The following is a 25,573-nucleotide window of genomic DNA, read 5'->3' as shown; positions in this document are numbered from 1 at the left end:
ATCACACACATTACTCTGATCCCAATGTGAGTAGCTAAAGCACTTGTGTTGTGGAAGATCAGAAGTAACGATGGCACAAACACCCAGACCCGAGACGACGTAGACAACTAATGGTAATCTACATCGACTCGGCCGGACGCACCCGGGACCTCGGAGTGGCGTACTCATGAAGATCTGTGTACACACTACACTACCACGGAGGTCGTCAACCGTTCAATAAGACTATTATATTTTACTACAAATAATTAAAAAAAACTACTATTTTAAAAGAAAAAAACGCTTGAATTTAGGCTCGAGTTTCTTCACAGGGCTGATGGAACGCAAATTGTGATCAACAGCATTGTAAATCTGTTTGTTTGAAAAGAGCAACTATGCGAGTTACTTGCCGTTTTTGCTGGAGGCTGCTTTCCAAAACGGTGTTTTTTATGGAATAGGTTGGCGGACGAGCATATGGGCCACCTGATGGTAAGTGGTCACCATCACCCATAGATAATGACGCTGTAAGAAATATTAACTATTCCTTACATCGTCAATGCGCCACCAACCTTGGAACTAAGATGCTATGTCCCTTGTGCCTGTAGATACATTGACTCACTCACCCTTCAAACCGGAACACAGCAATACTGAGTACTGTTATTTGGCGGTAGAATATCTGATGAGTGGGTGGTAACTACTCAGACGAGCTTGCACTAAGCCCCCAAGTAAATATTTAAATATCTATCTATCTTGAATGAAATACATTTGATTTGATTTTATAGAACGAGTTAGTGCGAGGCAGAAAAAAGTAAAGTAACATTCTGTAAATTTCCCACTGCTGGGATAAGGCCTCCTCTTCCATTAAGGAGAGGGTTTGGAACATATTCCAACAGGCTGTTCCAAAGCGGGTTGGTGGAATGCACATGTGGCAGAATTTCGATGAAAATACACACATGCAGGTTTCATGCACAAATTAAGCACATATATATGGCGATGCTTGCTTGGGTTTGAATCCGCAATCATCGGTTAAGAGCCATCTCAGCTCACCAACCATCATATTACATCATATTAAAATAATAATAATAACATTTTATTGATGATGTAGCCCGCTGCTTTGCTCGCGTGAAAATTATATAAATAACTTAACAGACTAATTAAAAGTATTACGTTAATTTAAGACCCTTTTGTAAAGAACATTTGTGGTTCAAATTTCATGGGCTATAGATCCACCAGACTGCTCGTACAGCTCATTCTAGCTATTAAGAACTCTCTAGGCGAAAACTCTTCTCTTAGTTTTACTCCAGCCATTTTGAAGACTTGATCTTGTGATTTATAAATTAATTTGAACCGGTGGTAGTGTTTAAATTGACCATCAATAAGTAAGTAAAATGCTTCTATCAAAATCGTAGTGTTCCTTGACGGGGCCCCGTTTAATATATTGTTCGGGGGCCTTAAGAAAGAGTAAAGATTTGTCATAAAAGGAAAAATAATTGCATCGAATTAAAATAAATATAATCATCATAATTTGTGAAATAAAAAAATATATATTATACATATATCATATTTTTGATTACGTATATTTGAAGGCCCCCTAGCCCGTGGGGCCCGTGTAATTGATACAGCAGCAGGTAGCTACGCCCTTGACTTCAAAATTGCATAAAGGAATATGAATGTGAGTTGAGTTCGAAATTTAATCTCCATTTAAACACATTCAAATGGATTCACTGATACAGTCATCCAATCAGTATTATATGTGTATATGTATCGAAGAATTCCCATAATTATTAAACAAAGTTTATATTTATAAAACAAAGTATAAACATAACATACTATACAGCACGTAATACACAGTACTACAGACGAATCACTTCGAAACACATATCGGTGTGATCATTTATTGATATATATAATGTATATATATGTTATATGTTTTATATCGTGTTTTTCAAATTGTGTGTTAGCTATGGATCCGCTGATCAAAGATCTATTGACGCCGTTACGTCAGCTTAACGAAAAGTGTGGTTACGAAGTGAGTTACCTATTTTGTAGTAGTTTAGGTTGGCATGTGTCAAGCAAAAAAGTAGCCTATGTCCTTTCCTTGGAGTTAAAATTTGCTTCATACGAAAGTAACGGCCTGTAAATTTCCCACCGCTGGGATACGGCCTTTTCCATTAAGGAGAGGGTTTGCTACGTATTCCTCCACGCTGTTCCAATGGGAGTAGGTTGAATGCACATGTGGCAGAATTTCGATGAAATTAGACACATGCAAGTTTCCTCACGATGTTTTCCTTAATCGAGCACGAGATGAATTATAAATACAAATTAAGCACGTATATATAGTGGCGCTTGTCTGGGCTTAAACCGCAATCATCGATTAAGATGCACGCGTTCTAACCACTGGGCCATTTCGGTTATTTAACCCTATATAAACATATTGTATGACAGAGTTGTCCAGCTGTCCGTGAGGGGTGGATTAACGTCCACATATCTCCTCACTCGCACGCCGAGCTGGGGTACATGAACACATTCGACGGTCACTACACCGGAAGTAAGTGGCAAAGGGAGCCTTAACAAAACTTATAAATAAATAAATATGAGACAACATCACATGCATTACTCTGATCCCAATGTAAGTAGCTAAAGCACTCGTGTTATGGAAGATCAGAAGCAACGACGGCACAAACACCCAGACCCAAGACAACATAGAAAATTAATGATAATCTACATTGACTCGGCCGGGAATCGGACACTCGAAGTGGCGTACCAATGAAAACCGGTGTACACACCACTCGACCACGGAGTTCGTCAAAACATATAGTGAAATATTTATTAACAAATGTATTATTTCCAGCTGACGACTTCTTCGCCCCGAGCAGGGTGAATATGAGACGTATCCTGGACGCGACGATCAGTGAACTTTGGGTTGACAAGGAGAGGAAGTAAGTCTGTACGGGTATATCTAACTAACGGCCCCACCCGGCTTCTTTATTTATATATTTTTTGTTGCTTTTCCAACATTCTGAAAGGTTTAATTCTTCTTGCAAGTAATACACTCTTTAATTGTGCTCCGTTAAAAAATTAAATTTAACAGTATATTTTCGTTTTTATGGAACTTTGAATTGTTTTTGGTGCTTAAACTAGTGTTTGAAAGCGTATTGACAATAAATTTTAAAGTGGTCTGTGATTAATTACTTGATTTTAAAACAAAAACTAAAACAAACAATTTAAAAAGTGTGGTGACACAAGTGTTCGTTTAAAACGCGTAAGCGACGCGGTATGCACGGCGCTTGCATCCTTTTGATCACGAGTACTGATCGATAGCAAGCTTTGTTACGCTAAATAATAACGGTCATTTTAAACAAAGGATAAGACAATATTGAAAGAAAGAAAGAAAGAAAAGAAAAGAAATTGTTTAAAAGAAATAAAAAATAGAAAATTTATATGCTGCTCATCATGCCAGTTACGTCTCGACTTAACATGCGCAAACATTTCCGAAAAAACTTTTGCTGTGATGGATGCAGACAAAAAGAGACTGTGGATATGTCACGAATGTAAAAATAAATTACCGAAACGGGATAACACTAATACCCCTATCAGTAGGGCTGAGCAAATGGATATTGAAAATTTTGAATCTTCTAACATTTCTATGCGCAGGGGACATCAGAAAGCTAACAGTTCTGTTTTGGAACATTCCCGTAAAGGTATCAACGAATCATGCTTGAGTTCACCGATAAACGACATTGAAGAAATGATGCCTTTACTCAGGCGTGAGATTCAAAGTGCAGTGGCGGAGGCGGTTAAAAACGCAGTTACGTCATATTTCTCAATAGAATTTGATTCGATAAAAAGCGAATTGAGTACGCTTAAGGAATTGAAATCTACAATACAATTCATAAGTGCTGACTACGATAAAATTAAATCTGATCTCAAAACCTATGAAACTAAAGTAATTACATTATCTCAGGAAAACGTTAAACTCTCAGGCATGGTTTCGGATTTGTCTAATCGTTTAACATCTCTAGAGCAACACACTCGTGAAAATAATATAGAGATAAATGGGGTGCCTGAAAATAAAACGGAGAACTTACTCTCTGTAGTCAAACAACTCACGTCTACTGTTTCAGTTCCGTTGGCAGATAATGATATTATTAGCTGTGTAAGAGTGAGAAAGATGGATGATACCAACAGCCGACCCCGCGCTATTATTGCAAAACTTAGTAGCACTAGAGCGAGAGATGAGATATTAGCCGCCGTCTCAAGATTTAATAAATCTAAACCAGATGATAGGTTACATAGCGGCCACCTAGGCTTCGGATCCAAAAAAATGGCTGTATATGTGTCGGAACACTTACCGCCTCACCTTAAGTATCTACATGCCCGCACAAGACAAGTGGCACGGGAGAAGCTTATAAGGTATGTATGGGTGCGTAATGGGCGCATTTTTATTCGAAAAAATGACACATCACCAGCTAAACAGATTCGTAGCATTGAAAACTTAGACCATATTTAAATTTAAAGGAAAATTGCGTTTAAGTCCGTAAATTAAATAACATCATTCACTATTTATTATCAAAACGTCCGTGGTATGAAAACTAAACTACTAGACATTAAGCTGGCTTCTTTGAGAAACAACTACGAAATAATAGCGTTAACTGAGACTTGGTTGGATGATTCAATAAATGACAAAGAAATTCTAACTGATAGTTATACAGTATACAGAAAAGACAGATTAACAACTTCATCGGTTGGACATAGAGGGGGTGGAGTGTTGTTCGCGGTATCAAAAAAATCTCAACGAGTCAAACATCTGGAAAGCAATAATGAGGATTTATGGATATCAGTTCGCTTAAGTTCAAATGGCATAACTAAAAATGTACTTTTTTGTTTATTGTATTTACCACCACCTCTAACTTCTAGTAATTTAGAAACAGTATTAAATAACATAAGTAGGGTAATGGAAAGTAATATATGTGAAACTATTGTATTAGGAGATTTTAATTTAAGTTTTATAAACTGGACTTTCAAACCAAATGAAAGAAATTTAGTTTCTAGTAATAGTACAAAACGGTTAGATTTTATGTTAGTGGATTTTATGGCCTTGAATCATTTATCTCAATTTAATCATGTAAATAACTATAATGGTAGAATACTTGATTTGATATTTAGTAATTTCTCTGGTGTAAAGGTTGACAGTAGCCCGGACACACTATCAAAAGTAGACTCCCATCATCCCCCTTTAGAGATACAACTAGAATTAATGAAGTTAGATATTTTAACTGAGAAAGTATTTGCAAAGCATAATTTCAAAAAAGCTGATTATACGATAATCAATGACAAACTAAAAGAAATAAAATGGGAGTCCGAGCTAAGGTCAACTAATGGTGATGTTGATGTCATGGTATCAGTTTTTTATGAGATCCTAAAAAATATTATTAATAATCATATTCCTGTTACAAAACCTAGAAATCGTAAATATCCAGCATGGTTTTCCACATCTCTAATACAAATCATTGCTGAAAAAGAAAAAGTAAGGTTAAAATTTAATAAATACAAAAATCCCCGAGACCTTCTTGAGCTTAAGTTATTAAACTCTCGCATAGGCAAAGTGATGAAAAATTGCTTTAAAAACTATACAAACGGAATAGAATCAGGTGTTTGCAGTAACCCACGTAAATTCTGGTCCTTTGTAAAGACTACGCGTGGAACATCTTCAAATATTCCCAGTAAAATGAAAATGTCGGGCAGTCCTGTTATAGCTGAAACTGGCGGGGATATTTGTAATCTCTTCAAACAAAAATTTTCATCGGTTTATTCTGAAAATATACTTAAAACAAATCAAATTCAAACATTTAAACAGCAGGACTCTTATCACCAGTTCTCTTTAAGCTCTATAAAATTTAACGAACGTACCATTTACAATATTCTAAAGAATATCGACACTCATAAAGGGGCTGGGCCTGATGGGATCCCTTCTCTTTTCATTAAAAGAACATATAAGAATTTAACGTTGCCATTAAAAATAATCTTTGAAACATCCTTCGAAACCGGTAAATTTCCATCGGCTTGGAAAATTGCTAATGTTATACCGATATTTAAAAAAGGAGATAAAGATCTCGTTGATAATTATAGACCAGTGTCAATTTTGAATCACTTTGCAAAAGCATTTGAACGTATTATATGTGATGTCTTATCGAAATATAGCAGTAAAATTATCACAACAAAACAACACGGATTCTGTAGGGGTAGATCTACTTTAAGTAATCTTGTGTGTTACCTTAACGATGTATCAAATTATGTAGATAGCGGAATTCAAGTGGACTCGATCTATACTGACTTCAGCAATGCGTTCGACAAAGTCAATCATCTCTTATTGTTGTTGAAACTAAAAATATATGGGATTCATGGCAAACTATTACTTTGGTTAGAGTCATATGTTAGTAATAGGCAGCAACAAGTTGTGATTAAGGGATTTAAGTCGCGTCCTTACTTGGCTTGTTCCGGTGTTCCTCAAGGTTCACATTTAGGGCCGATATTGTTTATATTATTTATTAATGACATTAGTGATTACATTAAACACAGTGAATACTCTATCTACGCTGATGATATTAAACTATATAGACGTATAGAAACTATGGATGATGTAACTCTTTTGCAGCACGATCTTGATTCTGTGAAACAGTGGTGCAATACTAATGGAATGCTACTTAATGCTGCAAAGTGTCAATTCCTTAAAATAACTAAAAACAGAAACACAGTGCCATCTGCTTATTATATAGCTAATCATAGGCTTGCTGAAGTCGAGGAAATACGGGATTTGGGCATTACTATCGATAAGAAATTACTACTTACAAAACACATAGACAAGACTATTAAAAAAGCATGGCAGATAATTGGTTTCATTAAAAGAACTTGTCGCCATTTTAAAAATATTCGTGCTATCGTGGTTTTATATTGCGCATTGGTTCGTAGCATTATCGAGTATGTATCACCAGTGTGGAACCCAAGTTATAATACTCATATTAACCGCGTGGAAAGGCTGCAGAAAAACTTACCAAATTTTTAGCGTATAAGGATAACAGTTGTCCATATCGTGCAGATTACATAAGACGTCTGAAGCATTTTAAAATGGATTCATTGCAGAAGCGCCGCTCCATTAACGACTTATTATTTCTGCATAAACTAATAAACGGTGAAATACAATCGCCAGAGCTTATATCTAATATTAATCTGTATGTCCCACGTAATATACCCCGACACCCCATCAAAAATACGTTCGCTATACCAAGACACCGTACGAATACAGGAAAATTTTCTCCTATTACTCGATGCATCAGAACTTACAATTCTATAAACAGATATGACATCGATATCCACCACCAAAATTTATTTAGTTTTAAGAAATCCTTATTATACGCTGCAAGTGAGTAGTATGTTAGTATGTTTTTATTATACTTTTATTTTTATTTTTTTGAAAAAATCTTATTAGTCTATGGTGGTTCTAGTTTAAGTTTTTAATATTATATAAATTTTTAATATTATATAATTTTTTAATAGTATTTAAGTTTTAATATTACTTAAGAGTGTAATACTTTGTATTTAATTTAACAGTGCTGTAAATGCCTGTAGTGGTGTAGCACACTGCACTGGTCCGTGTACTTTTATTATATATGTGTTATTGTGAATATGCCGATGGCGTTTCAAATAAATAAATAAATAAACATGTTTAACAAACGTTATTTACACGAAAACCTTTATTAATTATATACCTAAACCTTCCTTAGGAATCCCTTTGTCTATTATTAAAAACCGCATGAAAATCCGTTCAGTAGTTTTGGAGTTACATACAACATACAGACAGACGCGGCTGAGGGACTTGGTTTTATAATATGTAGTGATGGTGGCCCTCTCAAGGACCCAGCGCCCTTGTTATGGATGCCGGGAGCCAACACAATGCTGCCTCTTTACCTACTCTACACAATATTTTATATTTCTAACATTTAAATATGCACTATTAAAAAAAGTAAAGTAGCACAGTGTAAATTTCCCACTGCTGGGATAAGGCTCTTCCATTAAGGAGAGGGTTTGGAACATATTTCATTGTTCCTATGAGGGTTGGTGGAATGCAAATGTGGCAGAATTTCGATGAAATTAGACACATGCTGGTTTCCTCGCAATGTTTTACTTTACCACCGAGAGATGAATTATATACAAAAATTAAGCACATATACATATATATAGTAGTGCTTGCCTGGGTTTGAACCACTGGGCCATCTCAGCTCTACATGCACTATTTGCATCATCTGATTGCCTCCACTGGTGACTGGAGGGCTGGTTCGTTTTTTGTCTAGATAATTGGACTATATATTCTACTATCTTTAATAATGGACTTTAAAATATTAATTTTCCTAATACAATGCCTCAATAATATATAAACTAAATCTCTAAGTCTGGGTGTTTGTACCGTCGTTACTTCTGACTTCCCACAACACAAGTGCTTTAGCTACTCACATTGGGATCAGAGTAATGTGTCCAATATTTTATTTATTTTATAGGTTGGCGAACGAGCATATGGGCCACATGAGGGTAAGTGGTCACCATCACCCATAGACAATGACGCTGTAAGAAATATTAACTATTCCATAAATCGTCAATGCGCCATCAACCTTGGGAACTAAGAGATTATGTCCCTTGTGCCTGTAGTTGCACTGGCTTACTCACGCTTCAAATCGGTACACAACAATATTGCGTACTGTTGTTTAGCGGTAGGATAACTGACGAGTGTGTGGTACCTACCCAGGCGGGCTTGCACAAAGCCCTTCCACCAATTAACGTATCTAACATATTTTGTACTGCAGGTTTACGTTATCGGATAGTGAAATGCCGTATTTCTTTTATTGGTGGTCCAGAAGACATGATACTGGTGAGTTGATTATTTTCATAAGTGTCAAGAAATAGATACATAGACATTCTTAAGTATTCATTTTCTTTCTCTTTCTCTCCAAGTTAGTGTGAGTGAGAAAACTGTTAACTCCCTAAAAGTCAAATAGCGAACTCTAAGTAATATTTTTAAATCCCTGTCCAAAAATTACTGAAATGGTTTCATATATCTATACAACATCAACAACAGCCTGTAAATTTCCCACAGCTGGGCTAAGGCCTCCTCTCCCTTTTGAGGAAGGCTTGGAACATATTCCACCGCGCTGTTCCAATGCGGTTTGATGGAATACAAATGCAGTGAAATTGGACACATGCAGGTTTCTACATGATGTTTTCCTTCACCGCCGAGAACGAGATGAATTAAAAGCACGAATGTTCAGTGGTACTTTGAGATTGAACCCGCAATCATCGGTTAAGATGCACGCGTTCTAACCACTGGGCCTAGACCCTATTCCAATGAAAGAAGATTAGATAGCTAGATTTACAAGCACTTTTGAATTGTCATTTAGTAGTAACACTTTTTCAACATTTAAAAATACAGTCGTATTAGTTTACATCACCCTACCATAGTTTGCGTAGTTTTGTTTTATTTGGTTTCCTTTGAAGATAAAATTACAAATCTCCTTGTAGTTCGTCGCATGGTGTACGAGCTGATCAGACAGGGTCGGCTTATGATAGTGGGGGGAGGCTGGGGGATGGCAGATGAAGCCTCGACGTACTACCAGTCCGTTATCGACAGCTATACCTATTCTTTGAGGTATATTACCGTATTTATAGAGGTAAAAATGTGTTAAGGAAATAATGCCACAGTTAAATTACATAACAAAATACATCATCACCATCAATAGCCTGTAAATTTCCCACTGCTGGATTAAGGCCTCTTTTCTCTTTGAGATGCTGTACTAATACGAATTTCTATGAAATTAGACACATGCAAGTTTCCTTATGATGTTTTCCTTTACCACCGAGCACGAGATGAATTATAAACACAAACTAGCTGTGCGCGTTATAATTTAACAAAAAATATTATTGTAGCCTGAGTTACTCCCTATTATATCAGTTATCTGCTAGTGAAAGTCCCGTCAAAAACGGTCCAGCTGCTCCAGAGATAACCCGGAACAGACAGACAGACAGACAGTCAGACCGACAAAAATAGTAAAAAATGTTTGGTATATGTACCGTGTATACATACATATGCATTGAGTTAAAAATGGCTATTTTAATATTACAAACAGACACTCCAATTTTATTATATGCATAGATTAAGCACACGAATAACAGTGGTGAAGTTGATCAAGAGCCCCGGTGTATAGAATAAAAATAGGGTACTTACCTTTTAATACAATAATTATATTTTTTGTAAGCAGGTTTGAGGTTTTCTAGCTTCAGGAACTGGCGAGTTCACTGATCCGTTCGTTTCAATTCTTAAGTTAGACCCTGGGCTCAGGGTCCCTGGTGCACTGCACCACTTGACTCAACGATAGATATGCCACTGATAACATCTTAGTTCTCTTCCACTCTTAGTAGGTTTTCTCAGTTCGTAATGTACCAATTTTTTTTTCAGAAAAATCAATGCCACCTTCCTCTCCTGCGGTCGGCCGCTGGTGGCTTGGCAAGCTGATACTTTTGGTCATTCCCGGGAATACGCGTCACTGATGGCCCAAATGGGATACGACGGGCTATTCATAAACCCCATCAGTTTCGACGACGAGATTATCAGAATGGACAGGAAGGGGTTGGACTTTCTTTGGAGAGGAAGCGACGACTTGGGTAAGACATAAAAAAATATTATTCATGTAGGCTTTTACGAGCACTTTTGAATCGTCATTTAACAACTATGTATATCAAGTGAAATTACCACCAATTCGGAAAGTATATTTTATAGAGAAGAACCGCCAAGAAACTCAGTAGTTACTCCATTTAATTTTGATTTTGTAACTACGAATGTTCTATTATGATCGGTTTAAGAATTTCGAAATTCTACCCCCACCACCTTGTTGTGCAAATCCACAACAGCGCTATTACAAGACATTTTCTGCCTCGCACAATCACTCTGTGGAACTAGCTTTTGCCGGCGGTTTTTCCGAACCGATACGATTTGGAAACCTTCGAGAAAAGCGCGCACTCCTTTCTTAAAGGCCGGCAACGCACCTGCAAGCGCCTCGGTCTCCATCAGGTGCCTCCAGCTCGTTTGCCAAGTATAGCATAAAAAAAGTACTAAGAAATACCTAATAATAAGAAATACCTGGAAACTTTTATGTCGTTCATGTTACAGGACCTAAAACAGATATTTACACGCATAAGCTCTTCGACGGTTACTGGTCACCACCAGGGTTCTGCTTCGACAGCATGTGCTCAGATCCACTTCTAATAACCTCGGATAGCTTCTTTAATAACATCGATGAACGGGTAAGTTTGTGTAATACCTGTTTGACGTCATCATCGTCATCATCATCCTCCTGCCCTTATCCCATTATTATTTGGGGTCGGCGCAGCATGTCTCCTCCTTCCACACTTCTCTGTCAGACGTCATCCCACAAGTAACATTCTTTTTGACCATATCGCCTTGCACACAATCCATCCATCGTTTCCTTGGTCGTCCTCTACCTCTATATCCATCCACATCCATGCTCAAGGCTTTTCTCACAATATGTTCCTCATTCTTCCGCATTACATACCCATAACATGATAGCCGCCTTTCACATAACTTCTCTTTTACCGCCAAACAACAGTACTCAGTATTTTTGTGTTCCGGTTTGAAAAGTGATTGAGTCGGTGTAACTACAGGCATAAGGGACATAATATTAGTTCTCAAAGTTAGTGGCGCGTTGGCAGTGTCTATGGACTTTGGTGACCGCTTACCATCATGCCAATATGCTCAAAAAAAATACACTACATCATCCTATCATCCTACATCCATCCTACATCTAAATTAATTTGAATAAACATCATTTTGCCATATATAAAACCTTTTACAACATTCAAAAGGTTGGATATATTTTTTGAAATATGTTAGACAACTTATTATGGTTTCAGGTTGAGCTCTTCGTCAGGTCTATACGAGACCGTCAGGCTCCAAGTTATTCCACCAAACAGGTGTTGGTGATGATGGGGAAGAGACTTGGGTACTTCAACGCCAAGATATGGTTCGAAAACATTGACAAATTAATTAAGTAAGGATTCTGCCACAGGTTATGATACATACTCGATTTCATTTCGATATTTACGATAAAGTACAGCTATATTTTTCGATCCTATACCGATGCAATTACAACTGGACCACTATTTTGGTGTTTCATCTCGTACTCGGTAGTGAAGGAATACATCGAGAGGAAACCTCCATGTGTCTCATTTCATAGAAATTCTGCCACATGTGTATTCCACCGACCCACATTGGAACAGCGTGGTGGAATATATTCCAAACCTTCTTCTCAAAGGGAGAGAAGGCTTTAGCCCAGCAGTGGGAAATTTACAGGCTGTTGTTATTAATAGTAAAAAATTCGAAAATTTCGGTTTTTTCTTCGGTGGATAGAATCTTACCTTAGACGTCGCACTAAGCAGTAACTGTCAATCTGCTTATCTTTCAAGCAATAACATCTGGGGTACCTCAAGGTTCAAATCTTGGTCCTTTATTTATCAATATGTTTATAAACGATGTAAATTTCATATATCAAAAACGAAATATCCTACTGATTATGATTTAAAAATCAAAAAGAAAAAAATCCATTAACATATGAGTTGGTGGATGTTGAGTATAAGAACAGAGAGAACCGGCCCAGTGGTTAGAACGCGTGCATCTTAATTGATAATTTCGGGTTCAAGCCCAGGCAAGCATTAATATATATATGCTTAATTTTTGTTTATAATTTAACTCGTGCTCGGTAAAGGAAAACATGGTGGGGAAACCTGCATGTGTCTAATTTCATCGAAATTGGAACAGCGTGGTGGAATATGTTCCAAACCTTCTCCTTAATGGAAGAGGAGGCTTGAACCCAGCAGTGGCTTTACAACATATAACTTGATATTATTTATTTATATTACAGTAATGTTAACACGAAGACTTACAAAGATGGAGACCAGATACACGTTATGTATTCAACGCCCGCTTGTTACTTGAAGTCTGTTTATGAAGAAAAGTTGAGTATTTTATTTAATCGTTAAAGAGCGTTTATGTGCTAAAGAACATTACAGCACTAATGACTTTCTAGTTGACTGCACACCTTGGGAATGAGACGATCGCCTCCAGGCTGTTTCAAATAACAAAAGTATCGTTTTATTATTAAATATGTACTGTATGTAATGGTGTTAAAAAATATAGATCACGCTGAGTATCTTTCGTCAGTTATTCTCAGGTCTGAGGTGTTAAATTCCGAACCGGTGGTAGTATTTTGACTATCAATAATAAAGTGTGATCACTTATATTTTGAATAAAGATTAATTTGACTAATGTTATAAATACGATAAAAACTCGATTTTTATATATCACGATATTACGAGTCTTAAGTTTGGTCATAGTCTATACATATAGTAAAATAATGTCTGTTTCTAATATTTTTATATCCGCTTTTTAATAAAATATATATTTTTAAAACCAGAAGTAGGAAGTAGGCTTACCTCTAAAATAATTATCTTTAATATAAAATAACAATCAATCTAGCACAATAGAAAAATATTTAGTCTACAACACAAATAACCAACAATGATCACACTACACAGTAATAATCATAATGGCGGTCCAAATGTGTCAGCCGCAAAACTCCCGCCTTTTTTATGGAAAGTCGTGTGCCGTGATGCAGACGTTGCTTATTTATTCCAACTATATCTATATATATATATGTCTGAACGTTTATCTGTTTGTTCTGACTAATCTCTGGAATAGTGGGACAGATTTTGACGAGACTTTCTCTGGTTCAAAAAGGAGTAAATTAGACTACTCTTTAGAACTATATATAACGTAATACCACACTGCCGTCGCGTCGGACGCCTCCCATCATCAACATTATATCACAAAAGCTGCCTAATACTGAATCAATAAGTTAGACTAATATCACACACATAACTCTGATCCCAATGTGAGTAGCTAACGCACTTGTGTTGTGGAAGATCAGAAGTAACGACGGCACAAACACCCAGACCCGAGACGACGTAGACAACTAATGATAATCTACATCGACTCGGCCGGACGTACCCGGGACCTCGGAGTGGCGTACCCATGAAAACCGGTGTACGCACTCGACCACAGATGTCGTCAGATTTCCGTTATTTTCAATGTTACCTGTTCGTTTTTGCTTTTTATTTCAGTCCAGTTTTGGAAACGAAACAGGATGACTTCTTCCCCTACGCGTACGATAAGAACTCTTATCTGTCAGGAATGTACACCTCTCGCCCAACGTTCAAGTACTTGGTGAGAGAAGCCAACATATTCCTACAGGTAAATCGTTTTTTTTTTATGGTATAGGTTGGCAGACGAGCATATGGGCCACCTGATGGTAAGTGGTCACCATAACCCATAGACAAGGACGCTGTTAAAAATATTAACTATTACTTAAATCGTCAATACGCCACTAACTTTGGGAACTAAGATGCTATGTCCCTTTTGCCTGTAGTTACACTGGCTCACTCACCCTTCAAACCGGAACACAACAATACTGAGTACTGTTGTTTGGCGGTAGAATAAGTGATGAGTAGGTGTCGATTTTGTCATGATATTTTAATCTCTTATTACTTATAATTTAAGCATTTGTAAGAAGTAAAGAAATTACATTTATCCTATCAGCTAATTACAACAACAGCCTGTAAATTTCCCATTGTCGGGCTAAGGCCCCCTCTTTCACTAAGGAGAGTGGTTTGGAACATATTCCACGACGCTGTTCCATTGCGTTGGTGGAATGCACATGTGCAGACATATGCAGGCTTCCTCACTTTGTTTTCCTTCACCGCCGAACACGAGATGAATTATAAACACAAATTAAGCACATATATATATAGTGGTGCATGTCTTGGTTAAATCATCGGTTAAGATGCACGCATTCTAACCACTGGGCCATCTCAGCATCGAAATTCTGCCACATGTGTATTCCACCAATATGCATTGGAACAGCGTTGTGGAATATGTTCCAAACCTCCTCCTCAAATGGAGAGTGATTCTTAGCTGTTGTTGTTGCTTAGTTGTTGTGTTTAATCTAAAAAATGTATGTTTTTTTAACAGATTTCAAAACAGTTACAAGTCTTAGGTAACCTGGGCAACAATGACGCTCTATTCGAGGAATTCCAGTGGATAATGGGTAAGATTATGTTATATATCAATAGAAAGAAAGAAAGAAATGTTTATTAGGACACAGTACATATTAAAATAAGAAGAATAAAAATTTAAAACGAAAAAAAAAGATAAAAAACAAAAATAAAAACATATTAACCAAGTATAACTACTCATACAAAACAACACAATGATACTTAACGTGTCCTAAAGGTTATGATTTAGCTTCCAAGTTGGGTTCCAAGAACCCAAGGGTGATTTTTATTTTATTTTATTTTATTTGGGAAACAAACAGTACAATAAGTCTTAATATTAACAAATACAAATTAAATCACAAGCCAATCAAGTTTCCACTCATAAATTAATATACAATATTAGAGCAACAAGAAAAAAAGGAGGATATTACACAATTACAATTTTATTTTAATTTAGAGGATAATTTTATATAATTAATAAAATTAAACTAATCTGAGCTTGTCTATAAGATAAATTATGAACACAATAAGCAATTATCAAGAATAATTATAAACATTAAATCAGCGCAAACCAATTTTTGTCCCAGTGATTATGGGATGAGCTGTATGTAGATCCAGTTGCGTACCTATCGCAGGGCGAGGTGGTGCACACCAGGGGTCCAGTTCAGGTGACCCTCTAAATCTTAAGCTTCTGAAGCTAGGAAATCAACCTGCGCACAATATTTCTTATTCAAAGATGGGAAAGAGGGGCTGAGAGTCCGATTCTTTTTCTATGCACCGGGGCCCCCACCTAGCTACGCTATTGCGAAGATTGGTTTTAATCTCACTTTGAAGAGATCTATCCTTAAATATTTCATTTGAATAAAGCTTCATAATTTTGACGCCAAGTGTATATAAGTGACTGTCGTTAACAATTAAAAAAAATCAGTAACGGATTTACAAATCTGCCACTAGTAGGCTAGTAGGCTGTTCAATTTTTGCAGCCCCTACTTATTTTTGCAACATTTATGATTTGTGTTCTATCGTCCTCATTACATCGGTTTTTCCCGTTATTAGTATGATAATAAACTAGGTTATATTTCTGTCAGTTACTAGATTATTTTTTCAGCCCGCTATGTAGTGACGAGTATACGGATTACGGACGTAATGTGTATACATATAGTTATAAGTTTTTTTTTATTTCTGTAAGACTACAAATTTGGGCTAGATTTGCCGCCCCTCTAAATCTGCCGCCTTAGGCTCCAGCCTACTTAGCCTATTGGTAAATACGCCACTGAATGAAATCAAAACATTACCTGTCAATGGTTTCGAAATACCCAAAAAAATCTTTTGAACAAACACAAATTTTCGCTGGTCACCACTATTAAATTAATTATAAATAGATTTATAGAAATATCACTTCAGCTGAAAACTTGTATGGAGAACTTACTAAAAACTACTGGACAGATTTTCATGCGGTTTTCACTAATAGAATTTCTACATTAGGTGTATCCCAAGACCATAACGTAATCTCTGGCGCAATGAGGCCTCACGTACAAAGTTATTACACGAAGAAATTATACCTTGCTGTACAGAGATCTACTTTACTGATAGAAGAAGCCTTCAAGTAAGTACCGAGTTACATCTTTTTTGTATCTATTGTAATTTCAGTAGTTCGGGATGGTCAAAATAACATTATCGTTTTACAATGATGCTCCAATCTCTCTATCTTTTGTTACAATCCCACGCTATCGTCCAATTGTTTCTAATGACAGCTCAATCATATTAGGTTGGGGAAAAAGTCTTTTCGCATATAGTATGTATGAACTTGTAATAAAATCTCTTTGGCTATACCATTTGTATCTGGCTGGTTTTGGTATCATTAAAAAGTTTTAATTTTAAAGAAGGCACTTCCAAATTCAAATTAGGAATTTGTGTGATTTTCATTTGTTTTTGTTGTTGTTAAAATGAGTGAATCTAAAGAAGAAATCGATATATTTTAAAATTTTACTATAAAAAAGGTAAAAATGCAACTCAAGCCGCGAAAAAAATTTGTGATGTTTATGGACCTAATCTGTGCGAGTAGCGCAAGTTTGGTTTAAGCGTTTTCAAGCCGAAAATTTTGATATCAAAGATGCATCTCGCTCTGGTCGCCCTGTTACGGACAAAATTACACACACAAAAAAGCTCGATATATGGGTGCCTCATGAACTCACTGAAAGAAACCTAATGAACCGTGTACTCATTTGTGATTTTTTATTACGACGTAATGAAACCGAACCATTTTTGAAGAAGCTGATAACTGGTGATGAAAAGTGGATCACATACGACAAGAACGTGCGAAAAAGATCGTGGTCAAAGGCCGGTCAAGCTTCACAGACTGTGGCAAAACCCGGATTAACTCGCAACAAGGTAATGCTGTGTGTATGGTGGGATTGGAAAGGCATCATTCATTATGAGCTGTTACCGCCCGGTAGGACCATCGATTCAGAACTGTATTGCGAACAATTGATGAGATTGAAGCAAGAAATTGAGAGAAAGCGGCCAGAATTGATCAACAGAAGGGGTGTGGTTTTTCACCATGACAACGCTAGACCTCACACATCTTTAGCCACTCAACAAAAATTACGAGAGTTTGGCTGGGAGGTATTAATGCATCCGCCTTATAGTCCTGACCTTGCACCTTCAGATTTTCATCTGTTTCAGTCTCTGCAGAATTCCTTAGGCAGTGTCAGGTTAACATCACGAGAGGACTGCCAAAACCACTTGTCGTAGTTTTTCGATCAGAAGCCCCAAAATTTTTACAGCAATGGGATAATGAAACTACCAACAAGATGGCAAAAAGTTATGGAACAAAATGGCACCTACATACTTTAGTCAAATGTAAATAAAGTATAAAAAAAACTTTTTGAATTTTCATATAAAATACGAAGAAACTTTTTTCCCAAACTATTATTGAAAATAAGAAATAGTGTTACATGCCAATATTAATTGCTATGCCATATGAAATAATATTAATTAAAGTTTTACAAATTATTGATAAATTAATTGCAATAATAATTGTATATAATAAAGTAAATTCAATAGCCCCTGCTATATTAATAATATGCAATAATAATGTGATATAATAAAATTGGAGTTTGTTATATTAAAAAAAACCTTTTTTTATATACACGGCACATATACCAAAATAATTATTACAGTTTTGTCTTGTGTTTCGTCTAATCTCTGATATGAATTTAAATAATTGTATTACATAACATGACTTTAGATTTTTAAATGTTGAAAAAGAGTAACTACTGAGTTTCTTGCCGTTTCTCGGTAGAATCTACTTTCCGAACCGGTGGTAGCTTCACTTAATTGACGATTCAAAAGTGCTTGTAAAAGCCCACTTGAATATATTTTGATTTCGATTTCTGGAACGGCTGGACAGATTTTGATGGCTTTCACTGGCAGCTGAAAGTCTGTCTGCCTCGCTTTCACGCCAAAATTACTGGATCGATTGAAATGAATTTTGGCGTTCTAATAGTGCAGAAGCCGAGAAAGGATATCTGGTACATTTTTGGAAACAGAGAGCGAATACTTTTGTATACAAATCAATGTCAACTCACTCACCCTTCAAACTGGATCACAACGATACTGAGTACTGTTGTTTGGCGGTAGAATATCTGATGAGTGGGTGGTACCTACCTAGACGGGCTTGCACAAAGCCGGTATGGGTGACGGTGACCACTCACCATCAGGTGGCCTATATGCTCGTCCGCCAATCCATACCATAAAAAAATTAAAATGGTAATTATTAGTTAAAGAGGGATGGGAAAGGTGAGGGCCAGATTCTTTTTCTATGATACGGAAGCCTTCCTCACCTAGCTACGCCACTGATAAGATGTCACAATTCCAGTAAGATTCGTGGTTCTCCAAAAACGATGGAATATCGATTGTGTTTCTTCAATCATTCAGCTTGTCCCAATACGGAGAAGACAACTTTTCACGTGAGTTGTCCAACACTTTATAAGCCCTTAAACAATGATGTTCTAGTAAACAGATATGTTATTAACGCGCAAAAAGTGAAGACTAGAAAACGTCCTAATTGGGACGTTTGCCTTTAGTCGTCTTTACGTAGTAACACGTTATAATACATCATAATCACGTAGTGATACGTTTTGCGTAATTAAAACATCTAGTTATCCCTTTGACTTATTGTTTTTATCAAGCTATCCTTTTTACTTGCAACGAAATGTAAAATAAACGGTCCCCGGCGCGGCACACTTTTTTTTCTGTTGTTTAGTATGGATATAACATATCTGTTTATTAGAATATCATTACCTTTACACATAATATGCCATATGACAATGGAAAAAATATAATGTCAATTATTGCATCAGTATTTTTAGAACTAGAAATAGGAAGTAGGCTAACCTCTAAAGCAATTGTCTTTAATTTAAAATAACAATTAAACTACCATAAAAGAAATACTTTTTAGTCTACAACACAAATAGCCATCAATGATCACATTACACCGTAATAATCATAACGGCGGTCCAAATGTGTCAGCCGCAAACCTCCCGCCTTTTTTTTAAGGGAAGTTGTGTGACTTGACGCAGATGTTGCTTGTTCATTCCAACAGTATATATTATGAGTTTTAAAATGGTTATTTACCAACGAACGTTGAAAATCATAATGAATTTATTCGAAAATCCAGAAATAAAACTGAATTTTGTAAACATTGTTTTTTTATGTAATTTTTTTATGGCGGACGAGTATATGTGCCACCTGATGGTGAGTGGTCACCATCACCCATAGACAATGACGCTGTAAGAAATATTAGCTGTTCCTTACATCGTCAATGCGCCACTAACCTTGTGAACTAAGATGCTATGTCCCTTGTGCCTGTAGTTACACTGGCTCATTTACCCTTTAAACCGGAAACAAAACAATACTGTGTATTGTTCTTTAGCGGTAGAATGTCTGATGAGTGGGTGGTACCTATACAGGCGGGCTTGCACAAAGCCCTACCACTAAGCAAAACTTTGTCACGTGACACAAAATATTTGATCCTACGTTAGCTGTTGTGGATTATATGTACCTCAGATTACAATACAGGAAATATTCATTTTTATTTATGGATTTTTGAATTGATTAGATATTATTTTCAACTTTCGTTAATTACCTTTTAAACTGATTACGAATAATTGACACTTTATTTTTCGCATTGTCAGATAGCCTATTTTTCTTATCGTGCTATAGGCACGGTGAGATTGACACTGTAAATTACTTGACAGAGAAAATTCTATGAACTGACAATGTTTCGAGCTCTTTAGATATATACTTATTTCAGCTATTCCATTGCACTAATATAACGCTGTGGATTTTCAGATAATCGTATATAATCCATTGGCTTGGTCAGTGACGATGCCAATAAGATTACCGATCTTGAATAAAATGTATGACGTATTTGATCCAAAAGGTACGTAATAAATAACTCATGGAATAGTTTTTGCCTGTTCGGGTAAAAAAGAGTAAAGTAACAGTTTGTAATTACCCACTGCTGGGAAAGGCCCCCTCTTCCATTAGGGACAGGGTTTGGAACATTAGACCACGCTTTTACAATGCGGGTTGGTGGAATGCACATGTGGTAGAATTTCGACGAAATTAGACACATGCAGGTTTCCTCATGATGTTTTCCATCACCGCCGAGCACGAGATAAATGAGGTTTGAACCCGAAATCATCGATTAAGATGCACGCGTTCTAACCTCTGGGCCATCTCAGCTCTTTATCTTCTGTTTGGGTAGCTTAGGAATATGTTTGGAACATCCGATAGGGATAGGGTCTTAGAGCAACAGTGGGAAATTTACAGGCTGTTGTTATTGTTTGGGTAGGTATTATGCATTTGTCATATATTCAAAAACCTAGAATAATATGTGCTGTTATTGATTTGAAGTGTGATTGAGCGAGGGTACATACGCTCGTATGTACCATCTTAGCTACCAAGGTTGGTGGCGCATTGGCGATTTAGTGGACTAGAAGAGTCGAAGTGACTACTTACTATCAAGGAGACCATTTGTTGGCCTGAGTCGTAAAGTTTATATTTCTTTGTCAATGTGACCAAAATTTTGTCAGTAAATTTGTATTTGGTAGTCAATATCTTTATTGATTATGTACTGAATTAACAGATTTTCTTAATTACATTTTACCTAGATTGGAGAAAACAACAAGTGAAACCGGTAATGATATAGATTGAAAAACGCTTTTTCATTTTATCAGCATTACATGATTTAGTTCTCTATACATGTATTTATTTATTAACCTATAATTTGGCATTTTTAATACATGTATAGGTACCAAATGTACAAACATAAACTACTTTTTTATTCTTAAAATCGAAAACCAACCTTAAGATGCGGGCGATATAAGTTGTTTAATTTACTTTCAACGAAGATCGACAGTGAATAATTAAAAAGTTATTTTCAATTAAGACCTATGATAGTGAATGCATCAAAATTTAATAATACTTGATTTAACACAAATCATTTAACCATTCATCATCATCCTGCCCTTATCTCAATTTTGTTTGGGGTCGGCGCAGCATGTCTTCTCATTCCATACTTCTCTATCAGACGTCATCTCACAAACATTCTTTCTAACCATATCGCCTTTCACACCATTCCATCATTCAACCATTATTGCAGGTGATAAAGTCAAGGCAGTTGCCATGATAATACCAGAACAAGCTAAGAAAATACCGAACAGACGCAGCAATGCTGTTACCGAGTTGGTATTCATAGCTAAACTCCCAGCGTTGGGCTTCAAATCGTTTTACGTCGACGAATCTGAATCACAGAGACGCAAGAAATCAATAATAAAGAAAATAAACAAGAATATACCTAAGAAATATTTCATACGCCAAACGTCTGTAGATAACGCAACATACTTCAACGATGAAGAAAATAATTACTACAAGGAAATCAAATCGAACAGAAATGATTACGGTAATACAAGTAATATTAGCCTCGATAAGGACGTTATGATTCCTAAAAGAATTGAAACTGTTGATTTTAATAATGATACTACGACTCACAGAAATTCGTTTGATAATAAAGATGACTTATATCCTAGTTATGAGGCTAAAGATAGATATTTATATGGAGAATCAACTGAAAGGTTTATAAGCAATAAGGTATGTTTAAAGTTATATATTATACAAATAGTATAAGACAAAGTCGCTTACCGCTGTCTCTTAAAGTATGTAAAGTAAAAAAAAAGTAAAGTAACAAAAGTAAAGTAAAAATAAAGCATGAACAATGCAATGGTCGATTCGCTGTTTTAGGTTTGCATTAGTCAGCTTTTATAATTGTATTTTTTTTAATTGTAATATTTATTTGTTACTAACAAAATTAACCGCAATTTTATATAAAATTGCTTGCTTTGGAAAACCCATGACCTTATATATATATTGAGCTGAGGTGGCCCAGTGGTTAGAACGGATGCATCTTAACCGATGATTGCGGGTTCAAGCCCAGGCAAACACCGCTGATTCATGTGCTTAATTTGTCTTTATAATTAATCTCGTGCTCACCGGTGAAGGAAAACATCGTGCGGAAACCTGCATGTGTCTAATTTCATAAAAATACTGCCACATGTGCATTCCACATACCCGCATTGGAACAGCTTAGTGGAATATGTTCCAAACCCTCTCCTTAATAGAAGACAAGCCCTTATCCCAGCAGCGGGAAATTTACAGTCTGTTACTTTTTAGTTACTTACTTAATGTTTTACTTAAATAACTTTTGTAATTGTTCATTATTTTAGTACATCCAGATAAATCTTAACGAATATCGGAAGGTATCCAGTTTGAATCTTTCAAATGGCATTAACATAGATTTGGATATACAATTCTATTTCTACGCATCGGACGATCCTGTACAGCTAAACAGCACCAAAAGGAATCCTGGAGCTTACATTTTTCGGCCCATGGACAACCAGCCCGAACCCATCATAGACAACTTCGAAACAAAAGTATATAAAAGCCATATACTACAGGAAATACACAGTAAATACTCAGATTATGCCTCGTTTGTGCTGAGACTGTATTCAGATAGTCCAGTGCTTGAAGTTGACTGGATCATAGGACCAGTTCCAATCAGTGACAATTTGGGCAAAGATGTTTTTATAAGGTATATGACAAATTTGGAGAACAATGGAGTTTTTTACACGGATGCCAATGGAAGGCAGACTATTAAGAGGATAAGGAATAAGAGGGCGTTGTATGAACCGTATAATTTGGATCAAGTTGCTGGTACGTATACCAAAAATCAGCACATCTGTCATCATATACTTGGTGGTAGGGCTTTGCGCAAGCTCCAGTGTAGGTACTCATAAGATATTCGGCCGTCAAACAGTACTCACTATTGTTGTGTTCCGGTTTGAAGGGTGAGTGAGTAATTACAGGCACAAGGGACATAGCATCTTAGTTCCCAAGGTTGGTGGCGTATTGACTATGTGAGGAATGGTTAATGTTACTTACAGCGCCATTAAATCTTATTACTTATTAAAAGAGCACTTTTTGGAAAAACGCCTGGATTTATTCTCCATCACAGGACACTAATTATTGTAAAGAACCGCATTGTAAATCTGTTCATTTGTAAAGAGCAACTATGCGAGTTTCTTGCCATTTCTTCTCGCTAGAGTCTACTTTCCGAAACACTTTAGAGTTTAAATATCTACGATTCAAAAACGCTTCATTGTGAAGTGTTCTCGATTTGATTTTAAGTTTGATTATATATTTCAGGTAACTATTATCCAGTTACATCTAGAATTTACATGGAGGATTTGAAGAAAAATTTGCGTTTTTCGATTTTCAACGATCGTTCCCAAGGGGGCGCCTCCCTTCAAGACGGCTCTATAGATTTAATGATTCACAGGCGTATTTTAACCGACGACAGCGGCGTGCAGACATATTTAAACGAAACGGACAATGATGACGGAATTATTGTACGAGGAACGCACTACTTATATCTAACGAAATCCGATTTTAAACGGAATCGATTATTCGAAAAGAAATTCATCAAAGAATCCGAACTCAGACCACAGATAATAGTCTCTAGGATAAGTCAAATGACAGATAAAAAAAAGTGGCTGGGTTATAAGAATCAATTTTCGGGTTTGAAAACTAAACTGCCATTTGGAGTTCATATTTTGACATTACAGAAATGGGATGATCATAAATTACTATTGCGCTTAGAAAATTATTTAGAAAATATTGATGTAGTCTATAATAGAATAAAGAAGGTGTTTTTAAGAGATTTATTTGTGGATATCAAGTTGAATAAAGTTCTAGAAACTAACTTGTCAGCCAATATGGAATTAGGAGACTGGGTACGACTTTTATGGCGTACTAATGGAAGTTTTGTCAAGAATTTCAATGAGTTTTATGGTAGTGATAAAATCGAGTTCCGGAATGATGTGCCAGGCTCAATCGATGACGTTGATTTGAATAAAGAAGTCACTTTAATTCCGCAGCAAATTAGAACTTTTTTAATTGATTTTGTATATCTAACTTGATTAAAAAAGATTTTTTTATATCTGGAGTTTTATTAGCTGCAGCCAGAGACTCATTTTTTATGGTATAGTTTGGTGGACGAGCATATGGGCCACCTGATGGTAAGTGGTCACCATCGCCCATAGACAATGACGCTGTAAGAAATATTAACTATACCTTACATCTTCAATGTGCCACCAACCTTGGGAACTAAGATGTTATGTCCCTTGTGCCTGTAGCTCACTCACTCTTCAGACCGGAACCCAACAATACTGAGTACTGTTATTTGGCGTATATTTAACTGATGAGTGGGTGGTACCTACCCAGACGGGCTTGCACAAAGCCCAAGTGAATCTCTTCTCTTCGGGATGTTTTTAACAAAGTAGGAATACTCACTGTTGCGTCACAGTATAATTACAACAATATTATGTATATTCACAGTAACATTGATCACTTCGATAAAATCAGTGATAATCATTGTATGTGCACTAGAAGTAAGGATAAGCTTATAACGCCAAGTTTCCGACTCCGTAAAGTCGATAAATCTTTCTTGGGGCAAGGTATCCGTTTCTATAATAAAATTCCGCAGACATTTTTTAACTTTGCCGTTTCGTAAATTCAAATCGTTTGTAAAAAATACATTGGTAGAAAAGGCATGTTATTCGATACAAGATTTTGAAGATGATAAAAAAGCGTGGAATTAATACCTGTTTACTTCCAGGCAGGATACATTACATACATATATAATTGTATTGAAATCTTGAAAAGGGGTAACTCTCGAGGTTCTTCTCGGTAGAATCTACTTTCCGAACCGGTGGTAGCTTCACTTAATTGTTAAATGACGATTCAAAAGTACTTGTAGAAGTCAACTTGAATAAAGTTTATTTTGATTTGATTTTTTCCAATTAAA

At 36.2% G+C, this 25,573-nt stretch overlaps 1 protein-coding gene across 1 annotated transcript; it reads left to right on the top strand.

Moving 5' to 3' along the window:
* The first annotated feature begins 1,939 nt into the window (after positions 1-1,939).
* LOC124542087 (lysosomal alpha-mannosidase-like) lies at positions 1,940-24,686 on the top strand. The gene is made up of 17 exons (XM_047120019.1): positions 1,940-2,005; positions 2,422-2,524; positions 2,828-2,915; positions 8,832-8,896; positions 9,544-9,670; positions 10,478-10,683; positions 11,189-11,322; positions 11,950-12,086; positions 12,957-13,049; positions 14,215-14,344; positions 15,122-15,197; positions 16,630-16,750; positions 19,025-19,115; positions 20,500-20,590; positions 21,815-22,302; positions 22,935-23,421; positions 23,914-24,686. The coding sequence occupies exons 1-17, from the start codon at positions 1,940-1,942 to the stop codon at positions 24,684-24,686; spliced, it is 3,276 nt and encodes a 1,091-aa protein (XP_046975975.1).
* Positions 24,687-25,573: the final 887 nt, after the last annotated feature.

Source organism: Vanessa cardui, chromosome 30 (genome assembly GCF_905220365.1).
Source record: "Vanessa cardui chromosome 30, ilVanCard2.1, whole genome shotgun sequence".
Lineage (NCBI taxonomy): Eukaryota > Metazoa > Arthropoda > Insecta > Lepidoptera > Nymphalidae > Vanessa > Vanessa cardui.
Note: the sequence above shows the minus strand (reverse complement) of the source record. Positions and strands in the feature narration are given on the sequence as shown.